Source organism: Diceros bicornis, chromosome 1 (assembly GCF_020826845.1).
Source record: "Diceros bicornis minor isolate mBicDic1 chromosome 1, mDicBic1.mat.cur, whole genome shotgun sequence".
NCBI lineage: Eukaryota > Metazoa > Chordata > Mammalia > Perissodactyla > Rhinocerotidae > Diceros > Diceros bicornis.
The window spans coordinates 63,598,569-63,620,622 of NC_080740.1; the positions used below are offsets into that span (position 1 = coordinate 63,598,569).

Here is a 22,054-nt window from a genome sequence, read left to right on the forward strand (position 1 = left end):
GAAGGATTTGGGGAAAAAAGGGGTATTGTTGAAGGGGATGTGTGGGCGTTGAAGTGTTTTAGGAATTATTGGGGAGCTGATAAGTATGATACCAAGGATATTAAGGGATTCTAAAATGTTGAGAAGTTGGTAATGCTGGGAGAACTGATGACTTAAATACCGTTAGGGGTTGGGAAAAAAATTTGAAATTTTTATACGTCTGGGGATTAAAAGAGCTACCTTGGTATCTAATGTGTGTTATTGGAGGAGGGACTGAAAAGGATATACATATTTGTAGCATCGCGGGATTTTTAGGTACAGATATTGGAGGAATAAAAAGTGTAGTGGAATGAGTTTTGTAAATGCTACTGAAAGATTGAGAGGGCAACTGAAGATATTAGGCTTTAGGATTATTGTTGAGGGACTGAAAAGAATGAGAGGGGCTGGTTTTTTTAATATTTTCGGTAGTATTAGTTGTAGAAATATTGGGACGCTTGAAAGGAATAGCAGAAGTATCAACTTTTTTTTGGTTTTATAACCATTTTAAAGGGGGTAGGATTGTGGAGTGTTTATTTGGGACACTAGGGTATAGCTAGTCTCTGAAACATATCTCCCAGAGGGAAGAGAGGGAAGGCTGGCGGGAGGGGGTGGAGAGAGATGATATCTTTAAGCCTGTTGGGAAAGAAAGCATGGAAGGGGAAGGGATCATTTCCTGCCCCCTCCTCATTTCTGCTTCTTACTTATTCTCCTACTGGAGGTGAAGGCTTTCTGGCTGCAAGAAAAGGGGTAGAGAAGAGATGGGCAGGCTTTGATTCATTAGATCAGATCGCTTTAGAGGAAAAATTGAGTTTTTCAGAGGTGGAAATAAGGGGTAGTTTGGGAGCTGTGGAGGTATGGTCAAGTTGGGGCTGTTGGGAGACAGCTACTTCCTGTTCCCTGTTTATCTATTTCCTGGTCCTCCTGACAAATCTTAACTTACTTTTGTTGTTTTGCTGCTTTGGTTTCTTGGGGTGGGATGGTAACAGGTAGGAAGACAGTCATCTGTGTGTAGTCCAGTGTGTCAGTCTTGTGAAGGTAGGATGGGTAAGAGAGGCAGCATTGGGGGAATTCTGATGTCTGAAGTGGTACTTGCATTCTGAGGATGAGGAGTATGTGAGTAGAGCACACGTATGAATAAATGTACACTAAGGGCTTCTGAGTTTTACATTAGTGATGGTTTAGTTAAAGTGAAAATGACTTCTGGAGACACTTCAAAGTTTTTTAGAAGAATATGGACCTCATGAGTATGCATCATACTTTTTCTACAATAAAAAGTTTTGGAGCACAAAGATGGAGTTGGATTGTGAGGAAGGTGGGAACTAATGAAATAGATTTAGTGAAATTGACCATATATGGAAAAGGCTGAAAAAAGAAAAATGTCTGTGTTTAAAAAATTCCTTACCTTAATGTTATTTAACATTTTTTTAAAAAACCTTATCCCTTGATTTTGTACACCTGCTCTGCTATTCCTGTTGCCTTTTTAAAATTTTTTTGGTGACAGTTTTCTATACAAGCTCTGATTTTGTTGGTTGGGAGAGATCCTTTTAAAAGTATTAAATGTGTATTTTATGTCTTGGGTTGAAGGTGACAAGTTTTAACATTATAGTTAATTGCTTTTTTTTTCCCAAAGCTCTCTAAAATATTTTACTCTGGGTAGTGTTTGTTTTGTTTTTGTTTTTTATTTTAGCTAAGGAAGATTCGCCCTGAGCTAACATCTATGCTAGTCTTTGTCTGTTTTGTATGTGGATCACCGCCACCCCATGGCTGCTGGCAAGTGGTGTAGGTCCGCACATGGGAACTGAACCTGGGCTGCCGAAGTGGAGCATGCGGAACTTAACCACTAGGCCACGGGGTTGGCCTCTGGGTAGTGCTTTTTGATTTTTTTCTTTTTCTTTCTTTTTTTATTTTGTGAGGAAGATCAGCCTTCAGCTAACATCCATGCCAATCCTCCTCTTTTTGCTGAGGAAGACCAGCTCTGAGCTAACATCTGTTGCCAATCCCCCCCCTTTTTTTCCCTTTTTCTCCCCAAAGCCCCAGTAGACAGTTGTATGTCATAGTTGCACATCCTTCTAGTTGCTGTATGGGACGCCGCCTCAGCATGGCCGGAGAAGCAGTGCGTCACTGCGTGCCCGGGATCCGAACCCCGGGCCGCCAGTGCGCACAGTTAACCGCTAAGCCCCAGGGCCGGCCCCTGATTTTTTTCTTAATGTCAAAACTTAGTTTGGATAGGAACTTAAACCTCCTAAGGATGTTTTTCACTAGGCTTTTTGGGCTGTTTGTACTGATACGTGTTCATAGATATTCTGTAATTTTCGTGGGTAAAAATTATCTTTCATAATGATTGAATTTAGATTCCCCCTTTGTTTTGAGTTGTATGTTCAACTTAAAGCACACATCATGCTTCTTTTCTTTTTTTAAAATTTTTGTTACTTTTTTAGGGCTTAAAAAGATCTAAAATCACTACTTAGGCTTTAGTAGTATAGATGGCTTTCCCAGAACTACAAAATAAAAATACTTACTTTTAACTCTCATAAATAATGGTTTTGAATGGAAGTGTTAATAAGAAATAGTAAATGCAAATGCAGATATCACATACATCTTCATTCTTTGTATGTTGTCATGAGAGATTATTTTTTGTTTGTTTAGACATCCTAAAATGTAATAAATGATATGCTAAAGTGGATTGTATTTGTAAATTTACTTTTTGCATATTCCAGACTCAAGAAAATTTTCATGGCAGATTGGCATGTTGCTGCAACATAGCATTTCAGAGCAGTTGTTAGGCTTTCAGATAATGTAGTTGCAGTGGATAAGTTGGAATCATATTGTGGCTGTGCATATGATTTCCTATTGCACTTTCTTATTTAGCTTAATTTACAGTTAACTAAATTTATAACATTTTTTAATTTTTAGGACTTTTCAAGCATGTTACATCTTGTCACTGGTGAAACAAAGGCATGTAATGGGATATTTCTAAACCAATCCAGTTTACACGTGATTATTCCCTTTAGACAAATTTAGAAATATCAGGTGCTCTTTAAAGCTTATCTGTTACTTTGCACTCCTTTTGTAGACGTGAGACATATCTATTACTTTTCCTAGAGAGAAGGCAGAAGGAGAGAGCCTGGAAGAAATGACTCCTTCACTGGCTGGGAAAAACCTGGTACCATTTTTGTTGGCAGTGCAGTAAAGGGGAGAGAAGCCATCTTAGTCAAGAAGTTTATATGGTATTTTTTTTCCTGCTGCTTCATGAACAGACTGAATTCACAGATCTGTTTGGGGTCCTCATCTTTCCTCACTTTCAGAATATCCTAGATATCCTAGTTATAGAGACTTTGTAGGGATTATGCACAATTAGGAGATGTCATGGTTTCTTTCTGTCAGAATAACTGCTCATTTTAAGTATGTGAACCCGTTAAAAGTAAGGTTCTAAGTAAATCTAGGGATAGATGAATCACTGAAGAAATTTCTACAAGTTTAGAAAAAGTCCAGGCAAACATTTTTCTATAACAAATGTGTTGCTACCAAAAAATGTTGTCTTTAATGATAATGTTTTAAGTTATTTATATTATATATATTAAATATATGTAAACATATATAATTCACTGCTGCTTGTTTGGCTTATTGTAAGAATTTGTCTTGGTATATGTTTTACAAAGAGTGATGGAGTTTGTAATACTTTTTTGGACAGTTGCATCCATCCGTCTGTCTATTCTGGTAGAGCATCGTTATGTGAATTGGAGCATTTAGTTTCTAGTTCTGTATTTATCTCAGATTCTCTGTGTGACTTTGGAGATATTGTCTAACCTTTTTCTATGAAATAGAGTTAATTATATTAGCCTTTTACCTACCTCACAAATATATGAATATTAATGATACAGACTATAAAAAGTGCTTTCTGTACCTCAGAAACATTAAATGAAATTTTATGGCTTTTGAAACATGAAAATATATTAAACCTTTTCTGCAAAAATATTTTACTTACTAATGTTAAGCATCACTGCCACTTACAAGATAATAATCAGTCTAGTGCATGACAGAGCTGGAGTCTCATTGCAGGCCCTATAGGCAGGAACAGGAATTGCTGGTGAAGGCCGTAGACTTGATGTGCAGTTTTAAGTTCAGGACATATCGAGGTCTTTTTAAGTACGCTGGGAAATTGGCTATGTTGTCATTTCTGATTATGATGGAAAAGGCAGCAATAAGGTTCATCAACGGAGATCATTTTATTGGTTCAGTGGTCATGGGGGTATAGTTGGTTCAACTATAGAGTTTACATGCTGCTATAGGTTTGCAATCCTTATCGTGTTAAACTCTTACTAGTAATCTTTGCAGTTGCTCAAATGGGAGGAAAAATCATCACCTAGCAGCTGTTAGACCTGACCTCCCTGATAAATAAACTACTAGGGTGAAATGAGTCTTTTGGAGGTATGTTCTTAAGATTGAGAAGTACTGATATTTTCCTAAAGTGTACGTAGTGGCCTCAAAGAATTAGTGTGCCTCTTAAGTGCTGTGGGACTTGTTAAGGAAACCACTCACTGTTTCATAGAGAAGGACTTATTTTGACCAGAGGACTTTTTGGCAAGTTTTAGTATACTAAGTTAAGAACATATTTGTTCTGCGTCCTTTGGTCTGCCTCCTAAATATGTCTGACTTCATTTCTTCCTGGCCCAGTTGCTATAGGCTAGAAGCCAGAAGTTGAGCTTTTATAGCCCTATGTTTCCTACCACTATCTTGTCTCATCCTCTTACAGTGTTGTTACTTAGTTGGTTATTAATCTCTTTTTTTAATCTCTTTTTAACCATTGTTATTTTGTGCTGTAATTATTTGTTTTCATATCCCTCTCTTGGTCATGTGACTGCAGGGCAAGGTCTGTCTAACTCAAAGTAATTCCATTACCAAGCAAGATGCTTGGCACTTAGTAAACACTCAGTAAATGTTTAAATGAATCAGTGTGCTCATCTGTATATTCAGGTTGGTCAACAATCAGAAAAGTAAGATTTTTTTTAATTGTCTAAATTTCTGGATATGCTTAGCTAGTGGCTACTGCTGTGGGAGCAATAGTGTTAACAGGTTCTTATATTCACTTATACTCTTTGATTTAATCTGCTTAGATTTTATTTATTTTTCTAGTACTGCCTTATCAAAGGAATAATCTGAACACAGATCAGGGTCATAACTTTTTGTTTTTTTATTTACTTCTTTTTTATAAAATAGAAACGTTATTGCATTAGAGAAAGTATAGACAGGAGGAAAAAGAATAAAATTGTGTATACTTCCAGTTTCTTTTCTGTGTGTGAACTTTCATGTAGCTGTCATCAGACTCAAATGTAAAAGTTTTTATCCTGATTTCTCGAATTCACATTACATTAGAAGCATTTTTCATATTTTTTGTATTGTTTTTATAACCATCACTTTGCCTAATGTTTCATAAACATTCAGCAATAAGAATGGTTACCTTTACTTTTTCTATTAAAAATAATGCTGTTTTTACACAATAAATATATATATTTTTAGTGTTTCTTAGGTACCAGTAGTATTTTCTATATTTGGCTTTTTTTCTTGAGGCTAGTTTCTCATAAGTACAACTACTACTCAAAGAATATGAACATTTTTAATGGCTGTTGATAAACATTAAAATCAGGGTTTTTTTTTTCCTGTGGCCCAGTAGCATATTTGTTAATTGTCTTGCCTCTGAAACAAAAATCACACTAAGGTAGAACATGAAATTGAGCCCATATTCAGAAACATGTAGATTTTTCTGCAAGTGGAAAAGATTTAAGTAGTGGATTTTTCCTAAAACAAATAGACTGTAATGGTTTTTTGCTAGTGTTTCTTGGCTTGGGGCCTAAGGCAAGGAAGGACCTTTACTCTTTGGTCTTGGGATTGGGTATATGTCTGAAATCTGTAAAGCTAATGTGCCAGCTCAGCAGATGTCATCTACCTGCAATGGAGCTTTCATTAAGGAGGAAAAAGACAAATATGAGGTTTATATAGATGAGACATTTTCAGAGCAATATTTCTGTTAACTTGCCCTGATAAAAATTCATTGTAATTGATTTTTGTTTTTTGAATAACTTAGAAGATAGATAATGGAAGCATGTTCTTAGAATATTTTGCAAAATTTGAATTTTAAGGAGTCCTCATATTTGTAACTTGCATTAAACTTTAGGAAATTTCTTTTGTTGGTTATTTTATTTATTTATTTATTTATTTATTTTTTTGTGAGGAAGATCAGCCCTGAGCTAACATCCATGCTAATCTCCTCTTTTTGCTGAGGAAGACCGGCTCTGAGCTAACATCTATTGCCAATCCTCCTCCTTTTTTTTCCCCCAAAGCCCCAGTAGATAGTTGTATGTCATAGTTGCACATCCTTCTAGTTGCCGTATGTGGGTTGAGGCCTCAGCATGGCTGGAGAATCGGTGTGTCGGTGCGTGCCCGGGATCCGAACCTGGGCCGCCAGTAGCGGAGCGCGAGCACTTAACCGCTAAGCCATGGGGCCGGCCCCATTGTTGGTTATTTTAACTGCAAGGTAACTATTGGTTGAGACTTAGAATATATTAATTTGTCGTGCAGATCATTAGAAAAGTGTAAATGATGTGAAATAGATTTTACTAGTGTGGCGTTGTAGCTGAGTTTTAGTTCTGCAGGTGTGCTGTCTGCCTGATCTTAAGTGGATCTCTTAATTTGTCTTTATATATTTAGAAATTTAGATATCAATAAAGTGAATAATAATTCTTTGATTATGCTGTTAAGGGCTTTTAAAGACTTTGTAATGGAATAGTAATTTTAGATGGGTATTATTACTTTTTCTAATCTCTTTGTTATAACAGAAGCCCCTTTTTGTCTAGAAACGTGTGTATTTAACATAGACATGGATCCACAATTTTAAAATCTCTTTTATTCCGAAATATGCTTGTCTCTATAGTTAAGCAAAAATGAATTTCCATAAACTTTGATTACAAATAAATAGCTAAAAGGTTTTAGATGTTCTTCTTGGGTACTACTTCTTGAGTAAGAGAATCCCAAAAAGTAGTAGATCTGTTGTAATCTATCAAGGATCTTAGTCGTGCTCAGATTTTTGTGACACACTTCTGGAAGTCTTGTTGGGCTGCTGTTAGCATTGGTACCATAGCTACTACAATATTGTAATTGTCAGTTTTTAAAGTTTATATATTAAGGGGTGATGAAAGACTAAATAAGAACAATCATAAAGGTACGGAAAATTACAGCATAAGACTCCTCAACGTATTTAAGTTTCCTCATTCAATTGGTGTGACTTACTATTTCAGACTGGCAGTTGCCTTCATAGCACACTTTATGGATATGTACTAGGAGCTGTTAAATTTAAATGGTCCCATTCCTTTAACTGTTACACACTTTTGTATTTGTTGCAGAATTCTAACTATCAGTTACTAACGATCACTTGTTCGCTCACATAAAACAAATATTTAGCATCTGTGGTCACTCTCTTTTCTTAGTGTCTAGTCTTTTTCTATTCTTTTACCTTCTCATAACTTTTTTTTTTTTTAAAGATTTTATTTATTTATTATTTTTCCCCCAAAGCCCCAGTAGATAGTTGTATGTCATAGCTGCACATCCTTCTAGTTGCTGTACGTGGGACGCGGCCTCAGCATGGCCGGAGAAGCGGTGCGTCAGTGCGCGCCCGGGATCCGAACCTGGGCCGCCAGCAGTAGAGCGTGCGCGCTTAACCGCTAAGCCACGGGGCCAGCCCTTCTCATAACTTTTCATCTTGCATTTTAACCATCACATCAAAATGTGTTTCATCAGAAGCAGCCTAACTCTGCCTTTGTTTTTCAGAGTCTGAATACTTAATATGTATAAGACATCTGGGTTTGTTTAACCCACCTTATTTATCTAGTAATCTGAATGTTTTGCGTGTTTCTCACTAGAAGCCTCATATCCTTACCCAGCATTTTACCTGTCAGGTCATGAGACTCCTGGAAGGTTCTCATAACACCAGAGAAATTAATATTACTTCTATCTGCCATTCTTACTTATTTTAAAAAATCCTTTTCTTTCTATGTTTAGAATATCGTCCTTATCCAGGATCTGAACTTTCTAAGTAAAGGTATAAAAGTGATTTTTTTCCCCCTCTCCTCTCCATTTGACTGTTGATTAGAACTATTCTGATCAAATATCTTACTGTTCTCAGGAGTGAAATTGAGTATACTTACACATTTCTATTTTAAGGTGTCCATGGAATAGCCAGGGTGGGTAATAATATTTTTTGAAGGTGGAAATGCTGCGTATCCATTTTAGAATTGAGCAATTGGATTTACTAAGGTAATCATAATTCTCTAAAATGTAATTTATATTTTTTACTTAAGAAAAGTCCGGGCTTTCTTTAAAATTGCATGTTTTTATTAATATGTAACTCATCATCTTTGACGCTAATACTCTCTCCTAGTGCACTTTGACCCTTGCCCATCATTTTTTTTTATTAGCTCTGAGTTTTGTAAAATTGACAGTCATTGAAATTTGCTCTCTTAGAATTTGGTGCGTAAATGTGCATAGATGTTTAAAGAACCAGGCTTTTCTACAACAATGTTAATATTAGCGATGAAAAAAATTCTATTTTATTTAGTTATGAACTTTATTTATTTATTTATTTTTATAATTTTATTTATTTTTACCCCCAAAGCCCCAGTAGATAGTTGTATGTCATAGCTGCACTTCCTTCTAGTTGCTGTATGTGGGACCTCAGCATGGCCGGAGAAGCAGTGCGTTGGTGCGCGCCCGGGACCCGAACCGGGGCCGCCAGCAGCGGAGCGCGCACACTTAACCACTAAGCCACGGGGCCGGCCCTAGTTATGAACTTTAAAAATACAGACTAGAAGGAAGTAAAGGTGCTGGTGCTTGCTTTTTCTTTTGTTTTCTAATCTCATAAAGTTGTTGGAAATCTGATTGATAATCTTGAGCTGAAAGTTTTTAATTTTCTGGTTGGCAGTGGAGGCTAAAGAGTTATAGAACAAGATTAGTTAGATTTCAATAATGTTTTCTAGGGATATGATCACTTTGCTTGCATAATGATTTTATTTACTATCATTCTGAATTTTTTCATTTTACCTTCACAACAACCCTATGAAGCCACAAAGGATATGTGTTACTTAAATGTACATTCATGGGGAAAATAGAATATAAAAATACATATATATGTATTTTGTACAACATGAAAACTTTCAGTTTCATATAATACAGATAAATGTTAAGTCTGGCGGATTGCTTTATGTCAGGAGTTGGCAACTCAAGGATCATGTGTTGCCCTGGCATAGGAGATGATTTTGAATGTCAAAGTCAGGTTCCTACCGACCAGAAAAAAAGTGTGAAGTAGGTAAAGGTTATCTCTGCTGCCCTTCCACCACTTCTCTTATCCTTTCTGTTCTAACTCACAGGTCTTTTCTTCCTTGCTTATAGCTGCTAGAGCATTTGCTAGTACTATTTAAGGTGCCATCCTTCTTGTGTTCTCACTTTTTAAAAAGATCCTTAAGATACTCACTGAGAAGATTAGCAGTGGAATTGATCACCATTTTTGGATGCTGATACCTGGGGTTATAGGGAATGAGGAAAGCTGTCTCATCACTTCCTCTGCTTCTTCCTCATTGGTGACATGGAATAGACAGTCCCTGAGGATATTGACAGTGCTTCTGCAGGCTGGGAGTCAGTCTGCAACTTAAGGGTCAGTTGGCACCCTTTCCCTCTTACCATTGAGAGAGCAAATACATGTAGATTTGGTCCAGAATTCTGGGTATGATTAGAACATTGAAAATAGGAGACAAATTATTTTATAAAAATAAGCAGAAAAGGAAGATCTTACTTGTACTGTGTATATGCTGTTTGTTTTAATAGTCACCTGTGTTTGCAGTCACTTTTTTTGTGTGTGTGAGGAAGATTAGCCCTGAGCTAGCATCCGATGCCAATCCTCCTCTTTTTGCTGAGGAAGACTGGCCCTGGGCTAACATCCGTGTCCATCCTCCTCTACTTTATATGGGATGCCGCCACAGCATGGCTTGACAAGTGGTGTGTTGGTTCATGCCTGGGATCTGAACCTGCGAACCCCGGGCTGCTGCAGCAGAGCGTGAGAACTTAACTGCTGTGCCACCAGGCCCGTCCCTGTTTGCAGTCACTTTTTAATTTTTATTTATTTTATTTGTTCCAGGTACAGTCACTTTTTTAAATAAAGTTTTTGACCTTTAGCTTTCCACAATAGGGATGACTTTATTAATGGCATCACTGTTTGGAAAAAAAAAGGTTTTAAAATTTTTGTTTTCTCTTTGTCTAACTAGATGTGACGCTGACCCTTCAGCCTTGGCCAACTATGTTGTAGCACTGGTCAAGAAGGACAAACCTGAGAAAGAATTGAAAGCCTTTTGTGCCGACCAACTTGATGTCTTTTTACAAAAAGGTAATTATTATGGGCCTTCAACCAAGTATTTAAGTAAAGATTTTAAATTTAAAACTTCTTGATAAAATGTTGGAGATATTGAAAGGAAAGAAATTGGTCAGGGTCGTTTAAATACTTGAATATACCCATTCATGCTTAATAATTTATCATGTATTTTGGCAGAACTGGTTTTTTTTTTCCCTTTCCTTTCCTTCTCTGCTATTTTCCTCTATTGAGGCAGTGGTAACTCTAATGCTTTTTTGGTGAATGGGTCCTTTGCAGCTTGTGGCAGAGCCTAGTGTGATGGTTGGGGGTAACAGTTTAAGGATAATGAAGCTGCTTATTCTTACCGTTTATTAGGAAAACGAAGCTGTTTTTTCTCTCTTGGCTGGTGCTTTTTTTTTTCCCCCCCTCTGGTGAGGAAGATCAGCCCCAAGCTAACATCTGTTGCTAATCCTCCTCTTTTTGCTTGAGAAATATTTGTCCCTGAGCTAACATCTGTGCCAGTCTTCCTCTATTTTTTGTGTGTGGGACGCTGCCACAGCTGGCTTGATGAGTGGTGTGTAGGTCAGCATCCAGGATCCGAACCCATGAACCCTGGGTTGCCAAAGTGGAGCGCACAGACTTAACCACTATGCCACCAGGCCAGCCCCTTGAGGCTTCTTGATATCCAAGAAGAGATGGGCATGATCCTCTTCTTTTTGGGCCTTTAACTTCCCATCTTTTTACCAAAGTCCTTTCCGTAGTCTACAGAGCTTCCTGGAGGCCTCCCCAGCCACTTCGCTGACCTCATCTCCTACCACACCTCCTCACTTGTTCCATTCTAGCCACATTGACCACCTTGCTGTTTTTTCAACTTGGCAAACATGTTCCGACTCAGGGCTTTTGAACTCTCTTTGCCCTTGCTTGATACATGGTTTCTTACCTATGGTTTCTGGTCTCTTCTCAAATGTCATCTTCTCTGAGTAGTTTCCACTGAGCGCTCTATATACAATATAGTATACCTCATGCCCCTAGTCACTCTCTCCTGTTCTTATTTTTTTTCATGGCAGTTGTCACTCCCTGTCATGTTATAGGTTTCTTTGCCTGTTTATCTGTGTGTATGGCTCCCCGTCATTTATCTTGCCCTTTTTTTTTTTTTTTAATCTTTTATTTATTTATTTACTGTTTGTGAGGAAGATCAACCCTGAGCTAACATCCGTGCTAATCCTCCTCTTTTTGCTGAGGAAGACCAGCTCTGAGCTAGCATCTATTGCCAATCCTCCTCCTTTTTTTTTTTTTTTTCTCCCAAAGCCCCAGTAGGTAGTTGTATGTCATAGCTGCACATCCTTCTAGTTGCTGTATGTGGGACTCGGCCTCAGCATGGCCGGAGAAGCGGTGTGTCGGTGCGTGCCCGGGATTGAACCCAGGCCACCAGTAGCGGAGCGCATGCACTTAACTGCTAAGCCACGGGGCCGGCCCAATCTTGCCCTTTGTTGAGAGTGGGGACTTGGAACCTCCGGTGCTTGGCACAGGGAAGATATTCAATAAGTATTGCTGAATGGATGAACAGGAATGTGGATAATGCACACTTACTTACTGGTTGATCTAGCTATTGGAGATGAGAAGATACCCTTTAACTAAATATCTACTGAGAAGGAAAAGATAGTAAATATGTCTTCTGAATCTAAAACACAGGATTACATATTTTTTTTTGTAATTTTGTAAGACTTTTTTGTACCAAAAAACCTGATACTTAACAGAATTCATCCCCAGTGCAGGTGAGTATTTTCTGTTCTAAATGTATTAGTTTATATTACTTAATTTACGTGAAAGATGAGTCATGAAGTGTAGCATTTCATCCAACAGTATAAAGGTGTGCTGTGAAAAGTCTCTCTCACCTGTTCTTTGTCTGCTGCCTTCCCACCCTCAGTATACAACTTTGTCATTTTTTTGTCTTCTCAGAGTTTTTTTTTTTTTTTTAAGATTTTATTTATTTATTTTTCCCCCAAAGCTCCAGTAGATAGTTGTCTGTCATAGCTGCACATCCTTCTAGTTGCTGTATGTGGGACGCGGCCTCAGCATGGCCAGAGAAGCGGTGCGTCGGTGCGTGCCCGGGATCCGAACCCGTGCCGCCAGCAGCGGAGCGTGCGCACCTAACCGCTAAGCCACGGGGCCGGCCCCTCAGAGTTTTTTAATACAAATATGAACAGATACAGATATTTAGTCTTATATCTTTGAGATCTGATATTATCAGTACTTGCTTTTTTTTTTTTTTTAAAGATTTTATTTATTTATGTTTTTCCCCCCAAAGCCCCAGTAGATATTTGCATGTCACAGCTGCACATCCTTCCAGCCGCTGCATGTGGGACGCGGCCTCAGCATGGCGGGAGAAGCGGTGCGTCGGTGCGCGCCCGGGACCCGAACCCTGGCCGTCAGCAGCGGAGCGCGCACACTTAACCGCTAAGCCACGGGGCTGGCCCTATCAGTACTTGTTTTTATAGCTACTGTGTATTCTTTTGTATGATTGTCACATAATTTATTAAATTAGTCTCTTTTTCATGGAAATTTGGGTTGTTTCCAATCTTTACTATTGGGTACTCAGACAAATAATCTTGCATATGTGTCATTTTGTACATGTGCAAGTATGTCCAAAGGATTTAAAAATTCAGAAGTGGGATTTTCCCCCATAAGGGTTAGACTCACTTTTAGTTCCACCAGCAGTGTATGAGATATCCCATTTTCCTCAGCTTTGCCAATAGAGTGCTTTGTCAAACTTTTATTTTTTGTTTGTACAATACTTAAATATTATTTCTTTTCCTTAGAAACTTCAGGTTTTGTGGATAAACTATTTGAAAGTCTCTATACTAAGAACTACCTTCCACCTTTGGAACTAGTTAAGTCTGAGCCAAAACCACCAGTGCAAGAAAAAGAAGAAATTAAAGAAGAGGTAATGCAAAGTTTTCTTTTGCTTTTGGGGGCTTCTTAGATCCTTTTACCAGTATTATTCTTAGTTGGAAGTTGACCTCTTTAGAAGCAGTTACCTACTGATTGAAGTTTCTGGGTTTTGGGCAATGTTTACATTCTTTATCAGGGCTTCTTAGTTCCTTGGACTTGAAAAGTTGCCTTGTTTAGTATTCCAAGAAATATTTTAGTATATTGAGGAATTCAGAGAAATCTTATCCAATGACTTTTAGAAAAAGAAAACTTGGTTAAATATGGTGGCTCTACTGAAAGTAAAGTACAGCCATGTACTGCATAATGATGTTTTAGTCAATGATGGATTGCATGTATGATGGTGGTCCCATAATATTAGTACCATATGGCCTAGGTGTGTAGCAGGGGATACCATCCAGGTTTGTGTCAGTGCACTCCGTGATGTTCATAATGATGAAATCACCTCATGACGTGCTTCTCGGAACGTATCCCTGTCCTTAAGCGACGCATGACTATTAACGAAACCTGAAGAGAAATTATTAGGTAACACTTCTTCATTTTCTCTTTTTTAACCATATAGTTTTTTTAAATAGTTAATGTAATTATAAACGTCACTGTCAACATAGGAAAGAAAAGGAAAAAAAAATGTTTGTACAATGTCGAAGTATAAAAATGTGATTATAGATGGTAATCTAATTGTTTGGACCAAGGAGGAAATTTTACAGAGTTCATTTGTAATTCTTTTTATGTATAAACAACATAGTATTATATGATTAGAATATGAGTTCTGAAATCAGGCTGTGTGAGTTAAAATAGTAGCTCTAAAATAAGTTACTTCTTTTTTTCATTTTCACATCATCAAAATGATGATCATAGTAGTATTTACCTTATTGAGGGTTAAATGAGATTTTATACACATACACACACACACATCCTAGTCCAGTGCTTGGCACATAAATGTTGATTATTATACAGAAATAGTTCCCAACTTTTGTTTTTACTGTAATTATTTAATGAACTTTTTATTTGGGAATAATTTTAAACTTACATAAAAATTATAAGAATGTACCCAAAACACGCATATGCCATCTACCTAGATTCACCTATTAAAGATTTGCCCCATTTGCTCTTCTTAAAATCCACACCCAGAAAACTATTTTTTTCTGAATCATTTGGGAGTCAGATATATCATGACCCTTGACCCTTAAATACCAGTGTATATTTCGTAAGAATCAGGATATTCTCTTAGCTGTAGTACTGTTATCAGTTTCAGTAAGTTTAACATTGATAAAATACTTTAATCTACTGTCTGTATTCCAGTTTTATCAATCAACCCAACGTTTCTTTTTTTTTTTTTTAAGAACGCTTTTATTTTTTTCTACTGGGAAAGATTAGCCCTGAGCTAACATCTGTTGCCAGTCTTCCTCTCTTTTTTTTTTTTCCTCCCCAAAGCCCCACTACGTAGTTGTATATTCTAGTTGCTGGTCCTTCTGGTTCTTCTATGTGAGCCACCACCACAGCATGGCAACTGACAGATGAGCGGTGTAGTTCTGCGCCCAGGAACCGAACCCAGGCTGCCCAAACGGAGCACGCCAAACTTTAACCACTAGGCCATCAGAGCTGGCCCATCATTTTTTTATAGCATGTTTTTTTCCTGTCCAGCACAAGATTCATTCTAAGGATCACATATTGCATTTACTTGTCATTTCTGATACATTTTGAAATGCTAGGCTAATTGAATTGATCCAACATTAAAATAAAATGTGGCTATAGTTAATTAAGGTCAGTCGATACCACTTTTACTTTTTTGTTTTTGGCTCATGCCCACTAATTGTCTCATAAAGTCTTTTTAAAATAGGAGCAGCTCACAGTATTGTTTTTCCAAGTAAGGGAAATAGGAAGAAACTCTTCTTCTGTCCTTGATAGTGTATGATTTTTGGTCTATAGTATAGGTTAAATCTTTCATAATAAGTTAAAATTTTTCCGGCACATGTCCTTTTCTACAATCATTGAAGGTCAGTGGATTAGAAGTGGCTGAAAGAAAGCTGGTTTGAATATAAGAGAAAAATTGTATTATCTTGAGTTTTGAAAAAACAGTTTAAAAAAACAAATTGTTGCACTATTTCATTTTGTATCTTTGTAGTAAATCCTAATTTTGAAAATTGTGGAAAATGGATATCAGTTTCTGTGTGTAACTACCCCAAATGATGTGGTCTGGCATTTCTCCCATTTTCTAGGATTTTATACGTAACTTGTCATTACTAACATAAATAAAAGCTCATATAAGAGTGTATAAATATAATAGTTTATAGTACTCCTGTTAGATAAAGTGAAAGGAAAGGGGTTTGAGGTAGCACAATACCTTTGGCTAATTGACTGATTTTCTGGTCTGTGCTCAATTGATGCAGTTGCTCTGAGCAGGGTACAGAGGAACAACTCCGTCTAAGGACTAGCCGCTTGAACTTTCTTCCTTGGTCCCCAGCTACATTGTACCATCAGCTGATTTATGGTTAGACTATTGATCACATGGGGAATCAGGTGAAAGAATCTGGATCATTGGCACAACTCATCCTGGTACTGGAAAATCACTTGGTATATATGTGCCATGATTTATGAAGCATAATACATTTTATATACAGTTGGAAAATTACTTGTAAATTTGCTGTAGTTATAGTTGGCTTTTATTAAACCCTTTATTTACCCTGTCTGTCGGAGTTAACGAACGTGCAAAAGAACAATCCATGAAGATAATAGATCTTTGTTCTTATAATTCCTTATTCACACTATACCATGATCATCTGAAATGTTAGAAGGCAGTTTTTCTTAGACCCAATGCATGTATTTATGACTAGAAATATGAGAGCGTCTGGCACAGTTTTTCCCCCTTTGGTTTGTCTGAAAATATCTTTATTTCATTTTAATTTTTTAAAAACCTATTATAGAGAATTTTCAACCTACACCAAAAAGAGACAGAATAGTATAATGAATTCCCATATATTCATCTCTCAGCCCCAATAACCCATCAACCCATGGGCAATCCTGCCCTATCCACATAACTATTTAGTACACTTTTATATCTAAAAAGGTCCAGTGGAATGGAGGCTCTCAGACTTGTGTAGCCATGATAGACCAAGATAATAGTTAAAACTTCTTAAATATGTGTATAATGCTCAGACATCTAATAGAAGATGTTAAAGTGGAAAACTATAACTCAGGTGGACAACATAGAAGAAAAACTTTTTGGTGGGGCGGGGGGGGGGGGGGGTGGGTGAGGAAGATTGGCCCTGAGCCAACATCTGTTGCCAATCTTCCTCTTTTTGCTTGAGGAAGATTGCTGCTGAGCTGACATCTGTGCCAATCTTCCTATGTTTGTATGTGGGACACCGCCACAGCATGGCTTGATGAGTGGTGTGTTGGTCCACGCCTGGGATCTGAACCTGTGAACCCCAGGCCATCAAAGTGGAGCACATGAACTTAACCACTACGCCACTGGCCCAGCCCCCAAGAAGAACTTTTAAAATTAGCATGCCTGGTCATAATCTGAGTCTATAAAGAAATCTACTTTTCATATTCTTAGAATAGTAGGATCAAAGTAGGTAAGAGATTTTGGTGTATGAAGTCTTCATATATATTACTAATTCAAGATATATAAGACAATATAATGCCATATAAGTCATTTCAGAATAAAAGTTTAAAATAATTGTGGAAAAACATATCCTTAGGAAGTTCCAGAAAATTTATTTAAAATAGAAAAGAATGTAGATTATTTTTGTTTAACTTACAAAAACTTTTTATTATGAAAATATTTGAGAGAAGCCGGAATAATATAACAAGCACCCATGTAGCCATCATTCAGCTTCAATAATTATAGACCTCTGGGCAGTCTTCTTTTTCTATACCTTTAACCACTTTCCATCCTCTAAAATTATTTTGAAACAAATCTCAGACATTGTATCATTTCATCTGTAAATACTCAGTATGTATCTGTAAAAGGTAATATTAAAAAAAGCCCCAAATATCTTTATCATATATAAAAATAACAATAACTCCTTAATATCATCAGCTACCCAGTCAGTGTTGAAATTTCTACTTGTTCGTAAATGTCAGTTTTTTTCCCCATTTGTTTGAATCAAGCTCTAATCAGATTGGTTAAAATGTCTTTTTTTTGTTGTTGTTAATTCCCTCTTCCTTATTCCCTCTCACCAGGGTAACTATTACTCTTACTTGTAATACTATGTACTAGTTTCTCCTGTTTTTTCCATTTTATGTAAAAGGAATCAATACAATCTTTTGTCTAGCTTCTTTAGGGCATTATTATGTGAGATTCATTCATGTTGTACATGCCCTTTGCCTTTTTTCTTTAACAGCTTTATTGAGATATAATTCACTTATCATACAGTTCACCTATTTAAAGTGTACAAAAGCGATGGTTTTTATTGTTTTCAGAGTTGTGCAGCCATCACTACGATCCGTTTTAGAATATATTCAACATCCAGAAAAGAAACCTCATACCCATTAAGCCATTATCCTCCAAGTCTTCTTTCCCCCACCCACAGCCCTAGGCAACTGCTAATCTACTTTTTGTCTCTATGGATTTGCCTATTCTGGACATGTATAAATGGAATTATATAATATGTGGTCTTTTGTGACTGGCTTCTTTGACTTAGTGTAGTGCTTTCAAGGTTCATCCAGGTTGTAGCATGTATTAGTACTTCATTTTTTTTGTTTTTATGTCTGAATAATATTCCGTTTTATGGTTATATCAACATTTTCTTTTATCTAGTCATCAGTTGATGGATATTTGAGTTGATAGGAAAATGGTTAACACTTTTTGGCTATTATGAATAATGCTGCTGTGAACATTCATGCACAAATTTTTGTGTGGCCTGAAGTTTTTATTTCTCTTGGATCCTTTGACTTTTTAAGAACAGTTTTTCCCATTAGGAGTTAATACATGTCCACCAAAAAAAATCCTTATAAAATACGGAAAAGCAAAAAGAAGGAAAAAGATCTCCAAGTTGATATCTTTTTAAGTCTCTTTTAGTCTTTAAATCCCCTCTTCATACCTACCTGTGTATCTCTCTTGTTGTTCTTTTCCTCATCCCCTTTTTTCCCTTATATTTTATTTTGTTGAAGAAACTCAGTTATTTGTCCTGTAGAATTTTTTACTGTCTGGATTTTGCTGATTGCATCCCATTGAAGTAATATATTTGCTGTATATCCTGTAAATTGGTAGAGAGAATGATTTTTAAGTATAGTCTAATGATTGTGTAGTGCTTTTGCCAGCACCATATGGTTGTCATATTGTGGCTGCCATTTTATCTTGCCTGAGTTTTATTAAATTATCTCCTGTTCCATTCACTCACTTCCTGATTTGGGTATTTGTAAGTGAGCTTCTCCATCAGATGGGCATCTGTTTAGCTCCTGCAAAGTACTTTATTTCACCTTTCTCTAGTAAAGCCTATGTATTTGTTTTGAGATTCACTTCTTTTTGTTTTTTTTTTTGTGAGGAAGATCAGCCCTGAGCTAACATCCATGCTAATCCTCCTCTTTTTGCTGAGGAAGACCGGCTCTGAGCTAATCCTCCTCCTTTTTTTTTTCCCCAAAGCCCCAGTAGATAGTTGTATGTCATAGTTGCACATCCTTCTAGTTGCTGTTTGTGGGACGCGGCCTCAGCATGGCCGGAGAAGCGGTGCGTTGGTGCACGCCTGGGATCCGAACCCGGGCCGCCCGTAGCAGAGCGCGCGCACTTAACCGCTAAGCCACGGGGCTGGCCCGAGATTCACTTCTATTTAAAAACAATAATAAAAGCACTAGTTCTTGGTTTGTGGTCAAACTGTTAGGCTTTAAAAGAAACCTTAACATTTCCATTAAGTCTGATACCATTTTTCCATAATTCACGTGAAATACTTAGTTTTATAGCATTCGTTAACCATTTGTGCCTGAAACCTTTTCTATGAAATAAATCTACAGTCTTCCTCAAATGAATTATGTGTGTGAATATATTTTATAATTAGGAAAACATAAACCATTTTACTATATGATACTGAGAAATAGAGATTTGCTATTTCTGCTGTTTCACTTTAAAGAATGAATTGCTGTTTTCCTCCTACACTGCTCTTCTCTACCTTAAAGTAACGTTTAAAAATTAACATATTGCTGTTAAAGTAATTTTAGCATCTTCCTTACTTCTCCCTGTTGCCTAACTTTTCTTGGATGTGATTTGACTTCAATATTTCAGTATATTTATTTGTGTCCTCTTTTACACCAGAAAGATTATCAGATGGATGTGTTTTGTAGTTTATAAAAGGACTGTTCTTGTTTCTGATGAATGTTTTCATATAGATATTTCAGGAGCCAGCAGAGGAAGAACGAGATGGCAGAAAAAAGAAATATCCTAGTCCCCAGAAGTCTCGTTCAGAATCTAGTGAACGAAGGTTTGTGTTTATCTTTAATACGGAAGACATTGATAACTCACTTTTCAGTTACCTTATAAGGGCATTAAAGGGACTTTTAACATATATACTGACTCCTCTCTTTCTAAACTGGTTAAAGATTCAAGGTTAAAGTTCCTTCTATTCTCTGTTTTTTGTCTTTGTCACACTTTCTCTTCTTTTTATAAACAATCATCATTATGTGCTTTCCCCAGGAGCTCAGGGGTGGGAGCAGTCTCCTCAGAGAGTATTAATGAAATGTTCCATTTGGTTAGGGGTGCTCAGTATTAAAATCATTTCATAGCATTTTATATTACAAGTAGTGCAATTTATATGTTGAATCATCAGCCTACTATCAAAAAATTAACATTTGTTTAGGAAAACTTTGTTTCGAGCCGTTTTTCTTTTGTAGTTTTAACTTGCTGTTTTTCCACTACCCCTCCCCATACTTTGGATTCACCTCTTTTTTTCATTGCTCCCCACCCAGTGTACTTGAGGGAATGTTTTTTCTTTTTATATAATGGATTAGAGGAATTATGTGGTAGTCTTATGGCTTTCTAAAAAAGCATAGATGTTATGAATTTTGGTGAATCAAGGAGGGTATTTTATACTACCAGTTTGTTTGCAGACTTCGTTTCCATAGTGTACACATGGCTTTTATATCTGCGTATTACAGGACACGTGAGAAAAAAAGAGAAGATGGCAAGTGGAGAGACTACGATCGGTACTATGAGCGAAATGAATTGTACCGTGAGAAGTATGACTGGAGAAGAGCCAGGAGTAAGAGCCGGAGTAAGAGCCGAGGCCTGAGTCGAAGTCGGAGCCGAAGTAGGGGGCGCAGCAAAGACCGGGATCCAAATAGGAGTGTTGGTGAGTGGATGAGGCTTCCCTCTAAAAACTCTGTGGTTGCTTGTCTTCCCCTATCACAAGGGTACCATAACTTCCCTTAACGGTAAGTGTACCTTTAATATGTCTGAGCGATATAAAATCTGGAATTGTCTCAAAAAACTTAGTATTGATTTTGTCACAAAGACAGGGCTCTATTCTTGGGATGGAGTCAAAGGAGTTTGACTAAAAAGAAGCTATATAAGTGTATCATAGTACATGTCTAGACTGAAGTCATTTTGTATAATTGAAACAAATGTCCTTTAATCAACAAAGCTATCACTACTCCCTTCCCCATCCCCCACCCCCACTAAAAATAATTGATTTGTTTTAAGGTTGCCCAGGGTTTATAAAATTAAAAAGAAAAAAACTTTAAGTAGATTACTGGGATCCCAACCACTGATTGCCTGGGATATCAGTTTGGAAGTCAGTTCTTGGCTAGTATTCTTATTAAAGATCAGTGGAGAAGCTGGCCTTTCTTTGTTGCATTATGTTGAGTTTATAAAAGATAATTTTACATGAGTTATTGGTTAAGATGTCACATTGTTGATGTTCCTACTTTTAGGATATATTAATAATGAGAACACTTTGAAATATGGATAGCTTAGTAAGTTTACTTTAATATTCTCATCTTTCCTGTTCTGTAAGTGAGAAAAGAAACATAGTTTAAGAACAAAAAGGGGGCCGGCCCCGTGGCGTAGCAGTTAAGTGCGGGTGCTCTGCTGCTGGTGGCTTGGGTTCAGATCCCGGGCGCGCACTGACGCACTGCTTGTCAGGCCATGCTGTGGCAGCATCCCATATAAAGTGGAAGAAGACGGGCACAGGTGTTAGCTCAGGGCCAGTCTTCTTCAGCAAAAAGAGGAGGATTGGCACGGATGTTAGCTCAGGGTTGATCTTCTTCACACACAAAAAAAACAAAAAAACCCAAAAGGTCTGATCTTGTTTCTTGTTTTTATTTTGTCTCTAAAGCAGAGCACAGGGAAAGATCAAAATTTAAGAGTGAAAGGAACGACTTGGAGAGTTCCTATGTGCCTGTGTCTGCACCACCTCCAAACTCTTCTGAGCAGTATTCCTCTGGGGCACAGTCTATTCCCAGCACTGTTACTGTGATCGCACCTGCGCACCACTCTGAAAATACAACAGAGAGTTGGTCTAATTACTATAACAATCATAGCTCTTCCAATTCTTTTGGTCGAAACCCACCACCAAAGAGGCGATGCAGAGATTACGATGGTAAAAATTCTTTTTTCTCTTACATTCTACCTAAAAATAATAGTAAAGCAAATGTTGCTAATATTGCATACTTTTTCGTTATAGTCCAGATTTTGTTAAAAGGGATGAATGGGGAGAAGACTCTCTTTTGGCATATGCTTATTTACTTGTTTGATTTAATAGT

At 37.2% G+C, this 22,054-nt stretch overlaps 1 protein-coding gene across 5 annotated transcripts in view; it reads left to right on the plus strand.

The window, feature by feature from the left end:
* Positions 1-22,054, plus strand: part of RBM27 (RNA binding motif protein 27) — a 70,705-nt gene that overhangs the window by 753 nt on the left and 47,898 nt on the right. For 3 of the 5 annotated variants that reach the window (XM_058543289.1, XM_058543313.1, XM_058543303.1), the window contains exons 2-6: positions 10,326-10,444; positions 13,228-13,352; positions 19,685-19,776; positions 20,450-20,643; positions 21,628-21,891. In XM_058543289.1, coding sequence (XP_058399272.1) covers positions 10,326-10,444; positions 13,228-13,352; positions 19,685-19,776; positions 20,450-20,643; positions 21,628-21,891 — 794 coding nt within the window. The remainder of the gene's footprint in view (positions 1-10,325; positions 10,445-13,227; positions 13,353-19,684; positions 19,777-20,449; positions 20,644-21,627; positions 21,892-22,054) is intronic. The other 2 variants (XM_058543298.1, XM_058543323.1) reach the window with 1 other exon arrangement.